This window comes from Antechinus flavipes, chromosome 1 (genome assembly GCF_016432865.1).
Source record: "Antechinus flavipes isolate AdamAnt ecotype Samford, QLD, Australia chromosome 1, AdamAnt_v2, whole genome shotgun sequence".
NCBI classification, from domain to species: Eukaryota; Metazoa; Chordata; class Mammalia; order Dasyuromorphia; family Dasyuridae; genus Antechinus; species Antechinus flavipes.
This window is the reverse complement of record NC_067398.1, coordinates 328,832,515-328,854,706: the sequence shown is the minus strand read 5'-3', so window position 1 is coordinate 328,854,706 and position 22,192 is coordinate 328,832,515. Positions and strand designations below refer to the sequence as shown.

Below are 22,192 nucleotides of genomic sequence, written 5' to 3'. Positions count from 1 at the left end.
TTCTTGTCTCCTCGAGTCATTCAATTCCACTTGTTCAATTCTGATTTTCAGTGAAGTATTCTCTTCACTCACTTTTTTAAAATCTTTCTCTAATTGTCCAATTGAGTTCTTTTGTTCTGTGGAATTTTTTTCCATTTCGCCAATTTTGTTTTTTAGAGAGCTGTTTTCTGTTTCCAGTTCACTAATCCTATTTTTCAAGGATTTTACTTCTTTATCCACTCTCTCTTTAACTTTCTCCAGGCTCTTTTGCCAAGCCTCCCTCTCCTTTTCCCAAGCCTCACTCTGCTTTCCCCATTTTTCTTCTAGCTCCCTTGTGAGAGCCTTTTTAATCACTTCTCAAAGGAGACAGAAAGAGAGAGAGAGAGAGAGAGAGAGAGAGAGAGAGAGAGAGAGAGAGAGAGAGAGAGAGAGAAAGGACAGAGAGAGAGGAGAGAGGAGAGAGGAGAGAAGAGAGAGGAGAGGGACACAGAGGAAAAGTTGGCTGTTTAACAAGAGCAACAAAAGAGAGGAGAAATGCAAAAAAAAATTGAAAACTTTTGATGTTCTTCCATTCTTCTAGTTCAGTCCCATTTTCCTAAAATGAACTCCAATGGAGTTCTGACTTCTTTATCTTAATCTGGAAAGCACCTTACTTGTGGACCTTTTTTGTCTTCCATGGAAGAAAAAATATAATCATGAGTCCTTATGCATTCTTCATATGATGGTATGTAAAAAGCAGCAGAAAAGAAACCATAATGTAAGAATGTACCTTTGGTGTCTGGGAACTTTCTGATGGTATTCTTAATCATATGATTTTCTAGACCCTCATGTACACTTCCTCACTTGTGGCATCTGTCTGATCCTTCCAATAACATCTGCTAGTCTTAAAATCAAGTTTTGCTATAATTATGTTATAATTTCAATAATGTTCAAATTTCAGCTCCACTTTCTCCATGTATGTTGTTTTTTAAAAATTTCCCTTTCCTATGGAGCTGCTCCTATTTTGCCTTTTGTCTTTTTCCCACTTGTCTCCTTTCTACCTGAATAACCTGATAAGTCCAGGATTCATTTCCATTCCCACAAAATTCCTTCTCATTAAGAAATTCCACCATCAAAATGAGTTGGTCTAAAAGCATTAGGTGCCAGAGTGTCATTCAGAATTGAGTGATGGGTAGGCATGTAGTCATTGTAACAATTTGCCTAAATAAAGGATTTTGTTTCACTTCCTGGGTTTACTAGACATCAGATGACTTTTCCACGTTTCAAAAAACTGATTTCTTCCTGTTTAGAAGATTCTTATGATGGATTTCCACATGCTCATCCCTGATGGGCAAATATGAAGATCATTTTCAAAGTGTTTTTGACATAGCAGTGAGCATAGTCATTACACCAAATTTAACTTTTGATATGAATGGATACACTTCTTTTAGATGTGTATATTTATCAATGGCAAAGTATTTTATCTCTGTCATTCAGAAATGGGAGATAAAGAAAATTGACTTCTACTTTTTAAGAGTTGGACCCATTTATTTTCCAGTGGGTTCAGCCAGAATCACTGGCCTCCAAATAGCCGCTTTTCACAATTTAAAAGAAGCAACTACAGACTCTGGGAAACCAATTTGACTTGTTCTCAAGGGACATCTTTTATCCCTGAAGCAATTTAAAGTTCTGACATGGAAATGCGCCAGAGTTCAAAACTTTCTGATCCTTTTTTTTTTTTTAAACTTTCTGATCCTTAAGGAATAATTATATGGAACTTATTATGTTATTCCCTTTCAAATAAACATATGTCTGAGGCTACATTTTTTTTGTCTTTATTCTTCCTTCTTTTTAAATTTTTTTTATTTTAATAGCCTTTTATTTACAGGTTATATGTATGGGTAACTTTATAGCATTGACAATTGTGAGGCTACATTTTGGGTCTTGATCCTCAAAAACCAATGAACAATTACATTCAATAAACCTTGACTACGTATCTACTCTGTGGTTTGACTACACATATACTATAATAGATTGTGTGATAGTTGTGGGTAAAAAGAAGTCAACCTAAAATTAACAAAGACATTGTTCCTTGGACGCATCAAAAAGTTTTTATTTAGTAGGAGCAATTAAATATTTCTTATAGTTTTAAGAGACGTCTATACTTTTTCTTATGTTTCAGTACCTCTGGCCCCATTTATCCATATCTTGTTATATTTAAGGTATTTCTCTGAGATGTGGTCATCTTTTATTATCTGTTGTAGTGTAAGAGAGGACTAGTCTTGATCCTTCCCCCTTTCCCCTACACTTATTTGACTCACTAGCATATAGGGCTTGCATATGCGAAAGTGAATAACTATTTATAAAGAAGTCTAATAAGTACCAGGTGCTATGCTTTACAAATATTATCTCATTTGATCTCAACAATTTCATAAGAAAGGTATTGTCATTATTTGAATTTTAGAATTGAGGAAACTCAGGCAAAATGACATTTAAGTGATTTGTCCAGTGTCACACAGCTAGTAAGTATCCGAGTTTTAGAACTCATAATGATGTCTTCCTGACTCTTGACCCAGTGTACCCTTTAGCAGCTTAGCAGCAAAGATTTTCCTTAAACTTGGAAAGTCCACAATATCATTGGGAAATGAAATTTGGGTCATATGATTGAGGAAAAGGATATTAGAGGAAGGGATGTATGCTGTATTTGTTTTTGAGGAGTAAATGTTCATCTATCTTTCACTAATATTTGAAAAAATTGAAAAACTCTGTGGGTCAGTCAGTAAATAAAAAAAAACACTTTTATCTTAAGGGTTTATTATGTCTGCTTTGAGATTAAGACTAGATATTCGAAGAAAAGCAAAAATATCAACTGATTTCAAGGAATTCACATTTCAAAAGGTGAGACTAACATGAAAACAACTAGTTACATATGAGTTATATTCCAAGTAAATGGAGGGAAGTGTTAGAGGGAATGGATTAACAATTGGTGGGGACTAGGAAAGGTTTCCTGTAGAAAGAGGCATTTGAGGTGTCTTAAAATGAGTTATGAATTGTCTTAAGGAGTCTAGGAAAACCAATATGCAGAGATGAGAAGGAAAAGTATTTTTATTTTGGGGAGTAATCAGTGCAAAGGGGGCATGGAGTGTTCTGTTTGAGGAATAGCAAATTCACCAAGGTAGCTAGCTTATAGAGTGCATGGGAAGAGAGTAAAAAAAAATAAGAAAAAGTCCATGAGATGAAGATTTTTAAATGCCCCAAAGAAAAGATAATATTTGATTCTAGATATAAGGAGCCTAGACAAAAATTAACTTAGTAGAGATTATCACAGAAGATGGGCATTGGGGGACAGCTTGCTTTTAAGAAGTCAATGACAAAGTCATATAAAGAAGGTGGAATAGCTGTGATACAATCTTGCTAGCCAAAAGTATATTTGTTCATGTTTTTGTCATAAATACTGATCACATTCTAGGAATTTTTTTTTCCTGAGGCAATTGGGGTTAAGTGACTTGCTCAGGGTCACACAGCTAGGATGTGTTTCTAGAAATTTTTAAAAAATCAACTAATTAAAAACAAAAATACAATAGCAAAGAAGTGATAAACAAAATTAATGAAACCATTTAATTGATAAATAAAAAGTATGAGTATTTTGTGAAAACAAAAGTAGACAAACCACTAATTTGATAAAGGAAAACAAAATTATCAAAAATAAAAAAATACATAAAAAAGGAGAAGTAATACATGAAGAAAAAAGAAACAAAATTATGGGAAAATATTTTGCCCAATTATATGTCAACAACACTAATAACACAATCTTAAAAAGTTTCTAGTAAAAAATGAATCTCCAAAGTATACATGATCAAATGGATTTTCTAGTAAATTCTATCAAACATTGAAAGAACAATTAACTCCATTGTTATTATTTTTTTTGGGGGTGGTTGGGGCTATAGTAGGGATAGAAATCATCTTAACTAAAGAATGCTTTCTATGGCACAAATATGAGCTTGATACATATAGCAGAAAAAGGTAAAGCATAAAAAGAAAACCACAGATTAATATTTGATGAATATCAAGGAATATATTTTAGAAATTTAATAAAGAGGTTGTTCTTATATTGCTATACTATATTGTATTATTATTTTATATTTATTATATTTATGTTTATATATTATGTTAAAGAGTATATGCATTATGATGAATTTGATTTATACTAAGAATGCAGGGTTGGTTCACATTAAGAAGACCATAATACGCAAAATTAATTAAAAAACTAGAAAATAATTATATCATTAGTTCTGAAATAATGATAAATTTCACATTATTATAAAATAGATTCAAAGAAAGTTTGCAAAAAATACACTGTCAATTCATATATATGATTGTATATAAATATTTTATTTTATTTCAATTATATCACTTAATTTGCTTATGGTACCATTCTTTAAGTCCTAATCATGTACCAATTTTGACCTTATTTTGTCATGAGGTGTGAGATATTAGTCTATGGCTAGTATTTGGCATACTATTGTTCTGTTCTCAGCAAATAGTGAGTGCTTATTACATAAGTTGGAGTCTTTTGCTTTATCAAACAGTAGATTATTATAGTCATAGCATAGAATACTGTGTCTAGAGTGTGTCATATTATAGATTATTTTGTCTTTTGTCTAATCTGTTTCAATGACCCACCACTCTATTTCTTAGTCAGCACTGGATGGTTTTGATGACTGCTACTTTATATAATAGAATTTTAGATATGGTATTTCTGGCCACCATCCTTTGAATTTTTTCATTAATTTTCTTGATATTCTTGACACTTTCTTTTTCCAGATGAGTTTTGTTATCTTTGTTTTCTAGCTCTATAAAATATTTTTTTTGGACAGTTTCATTGGTATGGCACTGAATAAATAGATTAATTTAGGTAGAATTGTCATTTTTATTATATTAGATCTGCCAATTGATAAACAATATTTTCCCAGTTGTTTAAATCTGACATTATTTGTGTGAAAAGTATTTTGTAATATGTTCATATAGTTCCTGGGTTTATTTTGGCAGTAGAGTTCCAATATTTAATTTTGTCTAAAGTTATTTTAAATTGAATTTCTCTTTCTATGTTTTGTGCCTGGGCTTTGTTGGTAACATAAAGAAATGCTCATGATTTATATGTTTTTTTTTAAACTTGCTATAGTTGTTAATGATTTCAAGTAGTTTTCTAATAGATTCTCTCGATATCCCATCATATCATCTGCAAAGAATGATAGTTTTATTTCCTTATTGTCTACTTATTTCTTCTATTTCTTTTTCTTTTATTATTGCTAAATCCAACATTTCTAATACAAGATTGGATAATAGTGGTGATAATGGGCATCCTTTTTTCACTCCTGATTTTATTAGAAATGCAGATGGCTTCTCCCCAAGAGATGCAATTTATCATTTTAAGGGAAACTTCACTTATTCCTATGCTTTCCATTGTTTATAATAGGAATGGCTACTGTACTTTTTCAAAAGCTTTTTCTTCATTTAATGAGATTATCATATAATTTCTATTAGTTTTGCTATTGATAGTTATACTGATGATTTTCTTGATATTGAACCAGTCCTGCATTCGTGGTATAAATCTCACTTGGTTATAGTGTATTTTCTTGGTGATAAGTTGCTGTAATTTCTTTGCTAATATTATATTTTAAATTTTTGCATAAAATTTCATTAGGGAGATTGGTCTATAATTTTCTTTCTCTGTTTTGGCTCTTCCTGGTTTAGACATTTGTATCATAAAAAGAATTTGGCAGGACTTCTTCTTTGCCTATTTTCCCCAAATAGTTTATATATTATTGGGTAAAATGTTTGTAGAATTTGCTTGTAAATCCATCTGGTCCTGGGGATTTTTCCTTTGGGAGTTCACTGATGGTTTGTTCAACTTCTTTTTCTAAAATGGGGTTATTTAAGTAACTTATTTTCTCTTCTATTAATCAGGGCAATTTATATTTCTGTAAATATTCACTCATTTCAATTAGATTGTCAGATTTGTTGGCATACAGTTGGCATACAAAAATACTCCTAATTTTTGCTTTAATTTCTTCCTTATTGGTTGAAAATTCATACTTTTCATTTTTGATGTTGGTAATTCACTTTTCTTCTTTTTTCTAGTCAAATTAGAATGTTTACCTGCTTTGTTAGTTTTTTAATAAAACCAACTCTTTGTTTATTAGTTCAACAGTTTTCTTACTTTCTTTTTTTTTTTTCATTTGACAAATATTTATTGTATGTATATGCTCTGCAGAACCCTAAAGAATTCTATAAGATTTACCCAACTGATTGGATAACTGGGTAACAAAATGGTACCCAGCATCATTGATAAACGCATTGTGAAAGTTTTCTTACTTTCAATATTATTAATCTTTCTTTTTATTTTCAGAATTTCAAATTTGGTATTTAATTGGTTTTCAATTTGTTCATTTTCATGCTTTTTTAGTTGCATGTCCAATTCATTAATCTCTCTTTCTCTATTTTATTCTGGTAACCATTTGAAGACATAAAATTTCCCCTAAGAACTTCTTTGACTACATCCCATATATTTTGGTATATTGTCTCATTATTGTCATTCTTTTTGATGAAATTATTGATTGTTTTTTCTTGATCATTGCATTATTTAATTGCCAATTATTGTTTAGTGTATTTTCCCCTGGGCCTTTATTGCATGTAATTTTAATTGCATTGTACTTAGAAAAGAAAACATTTACTATTTTGGCCTTTCTGCATTTATTGTTAGGTTTTTATGCCTAATACATGGTAAGTTTTTGTTTAGGTGCCATGTACTGTTGAAGAAAAATGTATATTATTTTCTATCCTTATTTATTTATTTTTTCCGGAGGTCTGTCATATCTAAATTTTCTAAGATTTTTTTTTAACCTCCCTAATTTCCTTCTTGTTTATTTTGTATTTAGGTTTATCTAATTCTGAAAGGGGACATTGAGGTCCCTTAACTAGTATAGTTTTGCTGCCTATTTTTTTCCTGTAACTGATCTAACTTCTCTAAGAATTTGGATGCTGTATCACTTAGTGCACATATGTTTAGTATTGATATTACTTTATTGTCTATGATAACTTTTAGGAAGAGGTAGCTTCCTTCTTATCTTTTGATCAGTTGTATTTTTGTTTTTGCTTTGTCTGAGATCATAATATACCTCCTTTTTTTGCTTCAGTTGATACATAATATATTCTGCTCCAGCCTTTTCCCCTTTGTGTGTATCTCTCTGTTTCAGATGTGTTTCTTGTAAATATTATGTTATAGGATTCTGATTTTTAATCCAATCTACTATCCACTTTCTTTTTATGGGAGAGTTCCTCCCATTGACATTCAAAGTTATGATTATCAGTTATGTATTCCCCTTCAACCTCTTTTCTCCTCTGTGTATACTTTTTTTCTTTCTTTCAACTCTGTCCTTCTTCACTAGTATTTTGTTTTTAACCAATCCCTCCCTCAACCTGCCCTCTTTTCTATCCAGTTCCTTTCTTTTCTTTTCTCTGTCTCCTCTTACTTCCCTACAGGGTAAGATAAATTTTATACTCAAATGAGTGTGTATGTTATTCCTTCTCTGAGCCAAAACTGATGAGATTAAGCTTTAGACAATACTTACCCTCCTCCATTATTTTCCTCTACTCTGATTATTGTGCCCCTTCATGTGATTTAATTTATCCCATTTTACCTCCTCTTTCCTATTCTTTTAGTACAATTTTTCCACTCCTTAATGTCTTTTTTTTAAATCATCATATCAAAGTCAACTTATACTCACACTGTTTGTCAATGTATACTCCTTTTAATTTCCCTAATTCCTTCTCTCCCTCCCTCTCCTTCCTTCCCTTTCTCTCTCCCTTCCTTTCCTTCTTCCCTCCATTCCTTCCCTTTTTCCCTCCCTTCCTACCCTTCTTTCTTTCCTCCCTCCCTCCCTTCCTCTCTTCTTTCTGTTTTTCTTTCAGTCTCTCTCTCTCTTTTTTCTTTCTTTCCTCCCCCCCTCCCTCCCTTTGAGAAAACATGATAAATTCAAGTACTTGAAAGGTCTTCATATGAAAGAGATATTGGACTTTTTAATATTTGACTTCAGAAATCAGAATTTGGAACAATGGCTTGACTTTGCAATAAAAAGTGAATTTAGACTTGATGTCAAGAAAAAGTTCCTAGTAATGTGTATAAGTTTATTGGAGTCTCGTGTGAGATGAATTCTGAGGAATTATATGACTTCTTGCCAGATGCATTTTTTTGGAGATACTTTTAATGTGAGTTGCATCTGTGATTTTCTCATGAATACCATCATCTGATAATCAAACTATTATGTGCTCACCAAAGGTGCTTAACAGTGTTGCAGAAAAAAAATTTCCATGATATACAAATGGAAAAGCAATTCTTCATTTTGATATTGCAATTCCCTATATGTTCCTGCATTTCTGTGGAATTGTGTTGATTATATTGTAATATTTTTCAATAAAATCCTCATTCTTTCAATAAAAATGTCGAGTAATAATGATGGTAAAAATATAGTGGATGACAAACATGTTTTTCCAATCTATAATGCAGAGTGGTACAGGTCACTTATTTTGTAGTAATTAGCACAGAACCTAAAAAAGCCTGTACAGATATGATCAATAGACAATGAACCAGATCCAGAATTGAATAGGAGGAGATTGTGTAGGATTTTAAATTGTCATTCTGAGAAGGTGTCCATAGGCTTCACCAGGTTTCCAAAGTGTACCATGATACAAAAAGTTTAAAATTGGAGATTTCCCTCTATGGTGGGTGACATCTTATAAGAAACCAGTATTTAGATTGTTCTTTTTCTTGACATGGAAAAATATGGACATGTTGTAGATGAGAGAAAATTTCAATATGGGAAGATTTCAGTTCAGCATATAGACAACTTCCTAATAAATAGAAATTGTACAAAATATAATTTGAAGTAATGTTATCCCTGATTAATTATACAGTTAATGGGGATATTGTAGAATGAGCGAAAATATAGGTTTTGGACTATGTGATCATTTATTGAGTATGTTGTAAAGGAGATAATTTTATTGTGAGTTGGCTCAGTTACTTCTGAGGTTCCTACCTTGAACTTCTGAAATTCTGATAAAATGTTTAACATGTGTACATTAAAATCATAAAATATACCATCACATATGCAACTTAGAATTCAGCAAGAACTGGAAACGTTATGTAGAATAGAGTATTAAATTATTATTAGTAAACATTAAAAAAAAGGAAATAGTAACCACAAAGGTTATATTTGGTTAACATCATTATTTTATTAACAGAGATTATAGAATTTTAACAATGTGAATGGCATGGTATGTAGTATTACAGAGATGTTCTTAATACAATTTTCCTTGGTCAGACCTCTGGAATACTGTACTAAGCATTGGTCATAATATTTTAGAAAGGAGTTGTTATACTAGGAAGTGTACAAAAGAATGTGAATATAATGACAATGATATTGAGCTAAAGCCATTTGAGAATAAGTTGAATAGAGTGGGGGTGTGTAGCTTTGATTAAAAAGGGGACCTAATTATTTTCAACATTTCAAAGGAGTGTCAGGTAGAAGATGGATTTGTATTAAGTGGACAGTTTGAGATTAAGGACTAATTTTCATAGTATTTTCTTCATTTCTGTACTGCTTTGCACAGTGCCTAAGACAAATTAAATATTTGGTATTAATTTATTGATTAATTTCTTCAAAAAAAGAGGATGGAAGTATGAACAAACAGAGGAAGTTGCAAAAATGAGTTGCAATGTGAATTTCCTCACATTGTTTTTCACTTAAATGCTTAGAGGATTACAGCTATCCAAATGAGAAGTTGTTTTAGTAGGTAGTGAATTACTCTCAATGTAGATTATGAAATAAAAGATGAAAAAAACATTTGCTTGGCATATGGTAGACTGGATTCTTGGTATAATATGAGATTCACTAGTTGGCTGTTGAGTTCTTTGTTAACTTTCACTTGATTATATAATTTATTTATTTTATAAACTCCTGGAGAATTGAAAGAATTTATATATATTCTTTTCTTAGACTTAGCTCATTGGTCATGGTCAGTAAATGTGTTTATATGATGAATATATAAATACAATCCACAATTTTACAAAGAAATCTTAGAATTTTAACAACTCTTTCTAATAACTCGGTGAAATCAGAAATTAGACATTTGGAAGTGACAATTGACACACAAATGTAATTTATTAACTAACTACAAATTTTTAGCAGTATGTGTATAAAATTTAACAAAATTCATCACTAAGTCCAGCAAATCAAGGAGAGGTAGAGGTGGGAAATTAGCAGCCCTAGCAATAGAACTGTGTTTCAGAAATGCTTATTCTGTATGAAAAAAGATGAGAATTCCTTGTGAAGTTTTTTTAGCCACTCATCCTATTGATATCAAGGAATATTGGTTTGAATACAAAGAACAAGGTTCCTAAAAATAAAAGAGGCCAACTGTCAGCTTTCTATTTCACATTCTCCTTAAGTACAGATTTCTGATGAACACTTTCTTCACACCCTCTTTTACCTCCTTGTTCCTTAGGCTGTAGATAATGGGGTTCAGCATTGGGGTGATAACCCAGTAAGACAATCCAAAGAGTTCATCAAAAAGCTTAGTGTCTTTTGACTTGGGCTTCATGTACATAAAAAGAGCAGAGCCATAGAACAAGATCACTACTGTCAGATGGGCTGAACAAGTGGAAAAGGCTTTTTGCCTTCCTTCAGTAGATTTAATTCTCAGAATAGTGGAGATGATAAAGACATAAGAAAAGAATATAAACAGCAGAGGAGTGATTAAAAGAATAATGCTTGCAATTATCATAATAAATACATTGAGGGAGATGTCTACACAGACAAGTTTGAGAAGAGCAAGAATTTCACAGGCAAGGTGGTCAATAATGTTTTCACAAAAAGGCAATATCAGAGCAAGCACAGATTGTGTAAGGGCAACTGAAAATCCCAGTGTCCAGGTCCAAGCAGCCATATGCACACAGAGTCCCTTGTTCATGATGATGGTATATCTTAGAGGATTGCAGATGGCTACATATCGGTCAAAAGCCATTACTGCCAGCAATAGACATTCCGTGGACCCAAGTCCAAGGGAAATGACCAACTGCAGGGCACATCCAATGAAAGTGATGGATTTTCTTTCAGATGTAAAACTAACTAGCATTTGAGGGATAGTGGAGGATGTGTAGCAGATGTCCAGAAAGGAAAGGTTCCCAAGGAAAAAATACATAGGATTATGAAGGCGGGGATCCAGAATGCTTATGATAATAAGGATACTGTTTCCCAGAAGAATCACCAAGTACATCAACAGGCAGAGCACATAAAGAAGCATCTGGAGTGCTGGATAATTAGAAAGCCCCACCATAAAAAACTCTGTCACAACTGTATAATTATTCTTTTCCATATTATTGTAGTTAGGTCACCTAAAGAATTTAAGGAAAAAGCTCACGTAAGTTGCCTTAAGTCACAGTGATTTATATTTGTATTTTTAAAACTTTTTCTCTTTTATCCACTACATTTTATTTTAGTTTTATTGACAAGTTAGAGATTTGTAGATTTATAGATAAACATTTATAGATAAACAAAATGAACAAACAAAAAGAAGACTGAGGCAAAAAGTTCCAAGCATAATCAATTTCTTGGCAATTACCAATAAATGAGGTCTCTCAGCTTCTCAGTAAGCCAAAAGGTCATGAGCTATATGACCTTGCCTTTTTTTTTTTTTTTTTTTTTTTTTACAGTTTTTCTGAGAAGCACAGAAGAAAAAATTGGGTGCATCACAGATAGAAAACAGTATTATTGGATACAAAGCTAGAATCATCCCAGTCCACAAAGCAATATGATTAGTTGGACATTTGGGCCTCACAACAACCATTCTTTCCTTTCTGCTGTCAGTAAAAATTGATTGAGAGAGTTCTTAGTGAAACATACATAACACACTTCCTTGATATGGAGGGATTTACAGAAAAGTTAAACTTGTGAATTTAAGAAATAATTTATTTCCACTAACGGTCCAAGAAGAGTCAGTGCCATAGTGATAAGAGATTTCCTTCAATTAAAAGTGACTGGTAGGGAAACAGAACTCTTAAATTTAAAATAGCAAGTTTCTTTTAATTAAAATGTTTAATAAAGAAAACAATTTTTAATTTAGCTTAGATGCGAATACTGAACTTTTAATTATGTAAATTTCTAAGATGAACTAAAAGACAAAAAAAATAGCTTAGATAATTACAGAATAGATAAATAAGATAATGGAATCAAGTATCAAATATAAGATCCATATTTTAGTTCAGCAACTTGAAACAAAAATGAAATGTAAATTATTTTATATGCACCTGTAATTTGTTATTTGCCATTGTTATTATGAACTCAAAATAATTTTATATTGGCTTGACATAGGCATCCCTCCATATCTTCCTATTCTATGACTTTCATGCTTCTCTTGGTGGGTTAAGGCAGTGCTTTATTTTAGATGATTATAATCTAAGGTTCTGTATTTAATTTAACTCAACCCAACATACTCTTTTTGAAAGTCTATTACCAATAAATCTTGACTTGATTCTAGGGATATAAAAATGAGAGAAGACATATTTTGACTTGGAATAATTTATAATCTAATTTGTTTGCTGCATTGTGTTAGGGATAAAATGGCCATGAAAATAACTATTATATGACATAATACTGGATCCCTAATGCCTTTCTTGTGCCATGGATCCCTTATACATTCTTAAGATAATGTTGTTAATTGTATATAATAAAATGCATTGGATTTCAAAGGAAACTATCTTAAAATAATTATGAAAATATTGAAAAGATATTCAGTAACCTCTGGTTAAAAACCTATGATCTATAGTTTTGCTATAACAATAATCACTAAGTAGTGACTCTGACAAAGTAGTAAGAGAAATTTGAGGAAGAAATGATCATTTTAACTTTGGAGGTTTGGAAAGAGGAAAATAAAAATGGATTCTTGGATAAAGTTATACCAGAATTGCTCTTGGAAGGGAGAAATAAATAGGAATGATGCATTCTACATATGTGGGACAGAGTAGATAAAAGCAAGACCGGATAAAAATAGAGAATAGTAAGTATTCCACATTAATACGAATGGGGAATATGGGAAAGATGTGACTGAGTTGATTAGGTAATTTGGAATGATCTGTGGATGATGTTTCATACCAGTCAAAAGTGGTAAAACTTTATTTTGTAGGCAATCACCAAAGATGTATCCTTGAGAACTTAAAGAATCATAGCAACACAGTAAGAAAAATGTTTTTGTGGGGAAGCTTTATGAGGTGTATATAGATATATATGAAGTAAAGATTAGAGCCAGTGAGTGATGACTAAAGGAATGAATGCCTACTGGGAATAAAGATGAAATCAAGAGCACAGGGGGAGCAGTTAGTCTTGGGAATAAGAAAAGAAACCTGTTCCTTTCACAGCATATTGAGCTGAGAGTCAAGGACAAATTAAGAGATTATTGCAATAGTCTAAAACAAATATAGTGAGAATAAAAATGGTGATGATATAGAAAAGAATGGATGGATGTAAGAGATAATATAGAGTTCAAATTGAAAGTACTCAGTAAGTAATGTGTTATGGAAGAGAAGAATTATAAATAATCAAATGGGGTCATGGATAGTCAGATAAAACTGAAAACTACTGAACAACAATAACAATGGACCACTTCTCTAAATAATGTTTTTAAATGGATAAATTAAGACACATTGGATTACAAAGGAAACCAATTATATTGAAGTAAGGTGGCGAAAAATATTTTTAAATATCACAGACCTTAAATTTACCTAGGAATCCTTTAGGAATCTGTAATTTTTAGCTAAAAGTCTCTTGTTTAGAGAATTCAACTGCAGCAAAATTATGGGGAAAGAAGACAGATAATTAAGGTTTTATGAATGAGTAGAAAAAGTTTTCATGCTCTGCTTTTAAGAAGTTTGACAATGCAGAAAGATAAAACAATAGGAAGAGATGTGGCTAGGAAATGTTTTTTCTTTAGTAAAATATGAAGAAATAAAGATATTTTTTTTATGACGGAGGAGTCCATAGAGTGATAGTGACGATGAATAAGAGAAAAGTTTATTGAAGGAAGTAGATCATTGAGTCAATGATATCAATACCAAAGGAAGAGGAGTTAAACTTGGGAATGAAGGAGGAAAAAAATCGCTGAAATTCTAACTGAATTAGCTTTACATATATGGCAGGCAAAGTATAATCCACTCTGTTTTGTATAAAATGCTTTAATATTTTAATCTTACTTCATCAGTAAAAGAAAAACAAACCACTTTGATGGAGGCATGGGTTGGTGTTATTATTATTTTACATGTGAGTAAATACAAATTAAAAAGATGAAATGCCTTCATAAACTATTTAAGTCTCTATTTCACAATTTCATCTTCAACTTTTTTGGTCTTTTATTGGAATAAGAGTTATTTCAGAATTCTCTGACAAGCCTTCTGCTTATGCTACTGATATTATTTTCTCCTGTCCCCTTTCCAAAATCTTGCTTCATCATCAATGAGTCCCAATTTATTTTCCTCTCTCCATTTTCACCAAATTCTTTCACTGAATCCATTGAATCACTGAAGGATTTCAATGAAATCCTTCATATCTACAAATATAGCTAGGTCTCCTGTATAACATAGGAAACTACTGTATGGCTTTGTTAACTTCTCAGTCAACTATTGGTTTCTTTCTCCTTTATCACTCAACTTGCTACTGTTATTAGAAAAAAAAATCTTCCCGGGCTTTATCCTACATGTCTTGTCCATGTCCCTTGATTAGATGCCTCTTTAAGATACGTCTTATTTCTATACCTTCATGTAATTTTAATACATTTCTAATCTAGTCCAATTAAATCTGTCAATCCTAGCCCCACCAAAACCAAAACCAAATAAAAAAAAAAACTAACATCACTGCTTTTGAGCAATTCTTCTATAGGCTTATTATGATATATTCTCTCTATTTTTTATTCTCTCCATTTTAATAGATGACAGGATAATCTACAACCTTATATTCTTCTGTAAAATTGACAAATATAGAACCTGTTTCAGTTAATTGTGAGGATCACTTGAGAGTAACATATGTTGGTTCATTGCAAACTTTTAAGCATGATATAAATGCTATTATTATGCTCGTTACACTTACCTCACCAAGTTGTTCCTTTTTTAAAATAAATTTTCTATTTTTTCCAACATTAGACCATTTCCTTAAATATATTTGAGAAACAAGAACTAAAAAGAGGAACTTTTTCCCCCTGAGATATTGTTGTGGCCTCTGATATAGATACTATATATTTCCATTAAGTAACAGTGACCATAGAATAACAAAATATTAGAAACAGTAGAAGCCATAGATTATAATACATTGAATGCTATATTTAGAATGCATTAACTTACAGTAAAAAATGTATAAAGGAAGGAATGAGAATGTAGAAGATATAAGAATGTGGAATATACAATGAAAAACCTGAAAAGAAATTAAATGTTAGATCTAGAAGAGACCTCCCCCCTAAACATTACATAAAATGTGATAACTGAATGGCACAGTAGAACACAGATTATAGCATGGTGGAATTTAAATGTGATTAGCATATAGAATGCTAGAGCAGAAAAGAATCTTAGGAATCAGAATTTGAAATTCAGGAGAAGGAATCTTAATCATATTCTTTTTTAAACAATAGATTTAATTAATGAGAACTAAGCCTCAAAGAGAAGTTAAGGCTACTTCAATACAATTGATGGAACTGAATAAAGAATGATTTGCTATTATAATTATTCATGAGTGAGAGAGACAAGAAGATTTCAAATTACTAGGTTCTTTTTGATTCAGAAAAAAATCTTCATGCCTCCCTCTCAGTTTGGTTTAGATGACTTCCACATTAGGTTTTTTTATATAGTACAACCTGCCATCTATTCCTATTCTTATCTATATTTTTATCCCAATTCATTTTACATTTCTAGTCCATACTAACACTTTCATCTCTGAACAGGACCCTTCCTAGGGCAGTGCCCATGCTTACCTTTTAGCTTAGATGTATCTTCATCTTTTTCTCCATTATATAAAGTCTTTTACTTGCTGTTTTTCAGTTTTGTGAACAAATAAAAAGCCACTTTTTATATTTAAGAAATGCTTTAGTATCTTTCAACATCACTAAGCACATAGACACATATTCTGTGGGTAGCTTTTCCTAAACTTTTATGTGATTATATATCAAATTAGGTGCGATTGATTCTACAAAAGCTTTCCCTGCCGCCACACCAACTTTTCTTGTATTATTTCCCCTATAGCGCACTGTCAGACAAATGGTTACATTTCTACAATTCAGTAGAAAAAAATCTTGCCAGAGTTAAGAGAGTTTTCCAACTTTTACTCTTTAGTGATTATATTAACTTGTGTGGAAAGGAATCCTCTGTTTCTAGTTCTTCCTTCCATACCTGCTCTAGCCTGCAGCCTTGAAAAGTTTCAAAGGCTCAACTATTAGATGTGTATACCAATTTGTCCCTCCTCCAGCTTTCTCTTCAAAGTTCTTAGGGACTATGTAATCCCTGAAGCAATTTAAAGTTGTATGGAGGAATTGTGTGGGACTTAACTTTTGGAAGGTTCTAAATCCTGTCCTACTCTAATCACCTGATTATATCAAGCTTATTAGGCTTCTAATTCTAATCTTTCTACCTACGTTCTTTTAAAAATCATGCTTCTCTCTAGTTTTTGCTCCATCAAATATTATAATTCATTTTCTATCTCACCATTTCAACTGGTTCTTTTTTCTCTGCAAAAATGTTCACTTCTCTTCTATCCTATAGAAAACTTGTCCTTAATTATGTTAAGGAAGTCAAGGAAGGAACCACTGTTGATAAGGAGTATCAGATCCAGTACTGCCATGGATCTATGTCCCTGAATGAGAAGGAACCAACATACATCTGATGAAGGCAGAACCAGTGGGCAGGAATGGTGCTGGCTGCTGGCACTTAGTGGAGGGCAATGTTGAGTTCCAGGCCTGATGAGAGAAATGAAGGAGGACCTGAGAGTAGGGACCCAATTCTTCATACCCCAGGAGTATAGATGATTATAGCAATGATCTGCTACAAAATGAACAGGAAGAGAAACAATCCAAGTATGAAAAATTACTGGAATATGGAAAACTGGGATTCATCTTCAGAAAAGGATAATGAAGTTTTAAAAAGCCTCTCCTAACCCCAACAAACAATATCAAATGATAACCTGCTTCAAAATATTTTATAGAAGAATCTTAAAGACTTTAAAAATCAATTAAGATAATAAATAGAACCAGCTACACCCAGCGAAAGAACTATGGGAAATGAGTGTGAACCACAACATTGCCTTTCCAATCCCTCTGTTTTTATTGATTTTTTTGATTTCCTTCTCAGATTAATTTTACCTTATTTCAAAATCCGATTCTTCTTCTGCAGCAATATATATATATAATATTTAACATATACTTTAGCATATTTAACATGTATTGGTCTACCTGCCATGTGGGGGAGGGGTTGCGGGGAAGGAGGGCAAAAGTTGGAACAGAAGGTTTTGCAAGGGTCAACGCTGAAAAATTACTCATGCATATATTTTGTAAATAAAAAGCTATATTAAAAAAATTAATTGAGAAACACTGAAAAAAAACTAAAAAAAAAAAAGAACAATCTAAGAAAAACAAGTATATCATTTAAAATCAAGCAACCCAGCTTGTTTAGCCCAGTTTTGTAGCCCTTTGATCATAGTTCCAAATTGCTCTTTAATATGGTTGTATCAATTCCAAAATCCACTAACAGGGCTTTAGTGTCCCAATTTTTCCAAACCCTTTTAGTACTTGGCATTTTTCTTTTCACGCATGTTTGTCATTTTGATAGATGTGACTGGATAGCTCAAAGTTGCCTTAATTTGCATTTCTCTAATCCATAGTGATTAAGAACATCTTTTTTTCAAGTGGTTATAAATGTTTGATTTCTTTGTTTGAAAAATGCCTGTTCGTGGGAAATGCCTTGTATTCTTATAAATTTGACTCAGTTCTCTATATATTTGAAAAATGAATTCTTTATTAGAGAAATTTGCTAAAACAATTTTTACAATTATGACTGCTGTATAGTTCCCTTCATTCCGTTTCTCCTTGTTTACCTTTGTTTATTCTCTGACTATTCCCTTTTTTTGCTAAGAGAGATCTTTATATGTATAGTCATTCTCTATGAACCAGTAGTGATGAGAGGTTTGCCAGCCAATCCCACATGTTCTCCTCCACTGTAAAATCTATTTCACACCTCTTCTATGTGAGATAACTTACCTCATTCTACCTCTCTTTTCCCTCTTCTCCAAGAACATCTCTATCTCTCACCCCTTCACTTTATTTTATTTTTTACTTATCATCCCACTTACTCCCTCTGTCTATGTATATACTTCCCAACTTCCCTAACACAAATTATGTGTAACATCATGTAATCTTCCTATATAGGAATACAAACAATTCAGCCTTATTGATCCCTTTATAATTTTTCTTTCCTATTTATCTCTTTATTCATTTATTTAATTGTGTGACAGAAAACAATTTTTACAATGGGCAAATAGAAAAGTAGTCCTTCATTTGATATTGTGGTTCTCTGTATGATCCTGTATGTATATGGGATTGTGCTGATTGCACTGTGCCTTGCAATACTTACAAATTCCTTGAAGAAAATGATTAAAATGATTAGTAATAGATATGAAAACATAGTGGCTAACTAACACTTTGTATTAGTTATAATATGTAGAGGGATGGGTAATCTTCTATTTAGAATCTTCTATTCACTTGGACAGATGTGATCAATGTATAATGAACTGGACATAGAGACAAATAGGAAAAGATTGTGTTGGATTCTAAAACATCATTCTGAGAAGAGGTCCATTGGTGCTACCAAATTTCCAAAATGGTTTGTGTTACAGAAAAGTTTAAGAACTCCTACTTTATTTAGGAAGCTCAGGTATATAAAATCTGAAATTTGGTATTTCCATCTATAGTGGGTGACATCTCATAAGAAATTAAATGTTTTTTAATGATATGGAAAAATATTGCTTTTTTTTGTTATGATGGAAAAGTATGGACATGTTAAAAGACAAGAGAAACTTCCAATAAAAGAAAATTTCAGTTTACAGAAAACTTCCTAATAAATACACAGGGCAAAAATGTGGAATAATTTGCTCAAAGGTCATGGTTTCTCCTTCTAATTGTAGAGTTATTGGGGATATTGTATAAAAGAGTGAATAAACTAGTGATTTTGGACTAGCTTACCTTTGAAGCCCATTTCAGTTCTAAGATTCTATCATTTACTGATATTTTATCATTAAATCTTCCATCACAGTATTCAAATGAACTTGATACATAGTTCATTTTTTTTCTGCCAACCTGTATTTGGTAAGGTGAGATTTTCCTGCTTACTTATATATTATTCTTAGCAAGAAGTGGAAACATTATATAGAATAGATTATGAAATTATTATTAGTGAACTAATCATTTTTAGTGAATTAAATTTTTAGTGAAATATAATTAGTGAACTAATTATAATTAGTAAATTACAAAAGGAAATGGTTACTATAAAGATTATGTTTGGTTAGCCTCATCATTTTATTGACAGAGATTCCAGAATTTTAATCTTGTGCTACAATGTGAATGGCATGACATGTAGTGTTATAGAGATATTCTTAATACAATTTGCCTTGGTCAGGCAACATCTGGAATATTGTACTAAGTATTGGTTATAACATTTTAGGAAATGTTATACTATGGGGTGTACAAAAGAAGATGAGTATAATGATGAGGATATTGAGCTAAAACATTAGAGAATATGCTGAATGCAGTGGGGTTGGTTAGCCTTGATTAAAGAGGGGACCTAAATATCTTCATGCATTTCAAGGGAGTGGCAGATAGAAGATGGGTTTGTGTCAAGTGAGCTCTTTGAAAATAAGGACTAATTTTCATAGTATTTTTTTCAATTCTGCAGTGCTTTGCACAGTGCCTAAGGCATAGTAAGTACTGGATAAATGTAAATTTACTGATTAATTTCTTCGAAAAAGAGGATGGAAGTATAAAAAAGATAGTTGCAAAAACAAGTTGCAATGTGAATTTCCTCACATGGTTTTTTGCTCAAATAGAGGATTATACCTATCTTAAGTGAGAGACATTGTTTTAGTAGATAGTGAATTACTCTCTATGTTGGTTGTGAAATAAAGGTTGCAAAACCATTTGTTTGGTATAATATGAGATTCATTAGTTGGCTGCTGAGATCTTTGTTAATTTTTACTTTACTTGTTTGAATAATTTGTTTATTTTGTAAACTCTTGGAGAATTGAAAGAATTTATATATTTTCTTTTCCTAAGACTTGGCATATTGTTCATGGTCAGTAAATGCATAGAGTATATGAATATATAAACACAATCCACAATTTTACATAGACATCTTAAAATTTTAATAACTGAATGAAATCAGAAGTTAGAAATTTGGAGGTAATGCTTTGATGTACAAATGTTAATTTGTTAACTAATTACACATTTTTAGCAATATATGTGTTGATACATATGATACTTTAACAAAATTCATCATCAACTCCATAAGATTAAGCAGAAATGGAGGTGGGAAATGAACAGTCCTAGTAGTAGAACTATGCTTCAGAAATGCTTATTCTGTATGAAAAAGGATGAGGATCCCTTGTGAAGTTTTTTATCCACTCTTATCCTACTGATACCAAGGAATTTGGGTTTGAATACAAAGAACAAGGTTCCCACAAACAAAAGAGCCCAACTGTCAGCTTTCTATTTTTCACACTGCCCTTAAGTACAGATTTCTGATGAACACTTTCTTCACACCCTCTTTTACCTCCTTGTTCCTTAGGCTGTAGATAATGGGGTTCAGCATTGGGGTGATAACCCAGTAAGACAATCCAAAGAGTTCATCAAAAAGCTTAGTGTCTTTTGACTTGGGCTTCATGTACATAAAAAGTGCAGAGCCGTAGAACAAGATCACTACTGTCAGGTGGGCTGAACAAGTGGAAAAGGCTTTCTGCCTTCCTTCAGTAGATTTAATTCTCAGAATAGTGGAGATGATAAAGACATAAGAAATGAATATAAACAGCAGAGGAGTGATTAAAAGAATAATGCTTGCAATTATCATAATAAATACATTGAGGGAGATGTCTACACAGACAAGTTTGAGAAGAGCAGGAATTTCACAGAGAAGGTGGTCAATAATGTTTTCACAAAAAGGCAATATCAGAGCAAGCACAGATTGTGTAAGGGCAACCGAAAATCCTAACGTCCAGGTCCAAGCAGCCATATGCACACAGAGTTCCTTGTTCATGATGATGGTGTATCTCAGGGGATTGCAGATGGCTACATATCGATCAAAAGCCATTACTGCCAGCAACAGACACTCTGTGGATCCAAGTCCAAGGGAAATGACCAACTGCAGGGCACATCCAATGAAAGTGATGGATTTTCTTTCAGATGTAAAACTAACTAGCATTTGAGGGATAGTGGAGGATGTGTAGCAGATGTCCAGAAAGGAAAGGTTCCCAAGGAAAAAATACATAGGATTGTGGAGGCGGGGATCCAGAATGATTATGATCATGAGGATACTGTTTCCCAGAAGGATCACCAAGTACATCAACAGGCAGAGCACATAAAGAAGCATCTGGAGTGTTGGATAATTAGAAAGCCCCACCATAAAAAACTCTGTTACAACTGTGTAATTATCCTTTTCCATGTTATTATATTTAGGTCACCTAAAGAATTTAAGGAAAGAGCTGACATAAGTTGCCTTAAGTAACAGTGATTTACATTTGTATTTTAAAAACTTTTTCTCTTTTATTCACTATATTTTATTTTATTTTTATTGGCAAGTTAGAGCTATTTATATATAAACAAAATGAACAAAAAGAAGACAAGAAAAATGGTATGCAATGTCATGACTGAAAATAAGGTAGAGTGAGGCAAAAAGTTCCAAGCATAATCTTTGGCAATTACCATTAAATGAGGTCTCTCAGCTTCTCAGTAAGCCAAAAGACCATGAGCTATAGTGACATTGCCTTTTTTTTTTTTTTTTTTTTTTTTTTACAGTTTTTCTGAGAAGCACAGAAGAAAAAATTGGGTGCATCACAGATAGAAAACAGTATTATTGGTTACAAAGCTAGAATTATCCCAGTCAGCAAAG

At 32.1% G+C, this 22,192-nt stretch overlaps 2 protein-coding genes across 2 annotated transcripts; both read right to left on the bottom strand.

Moving 5' to 3' along the window:
* Positions 1-10,449: 10,449 nt before the first annotated feature.
* On the bottom strand, positions 10,450-11,391 carry LOC127559182 (olfactory receptor 13D1-like). Its single transcript, XM_051992893.1, has one exon. The coding sequence runs from the start codon at positions 11,389-11,391 to the stop codon at positions 10,450-10,452; it is 942 nt and encodes a 313-aa protein (XP_051848853.1).
* A 9,412-nt stretch (positions 11,392-20,803) lies between these two features.
* LOC127559105 (olfactory receptor 13D1-like) lies at positions 20,804-21,745 on the bottom strand. Its single transcript, XM_051992779.1, has one exon. It carries the CDS (start codon positions 21,743-21,745, stop codon positions 20,804-20,806), a length of 942 nt encoding a protein of 313 aa, XP_051848739.1.
* Between the last annotated feature and the right edge of the window lie 447 nt (positions 21,746-22,192).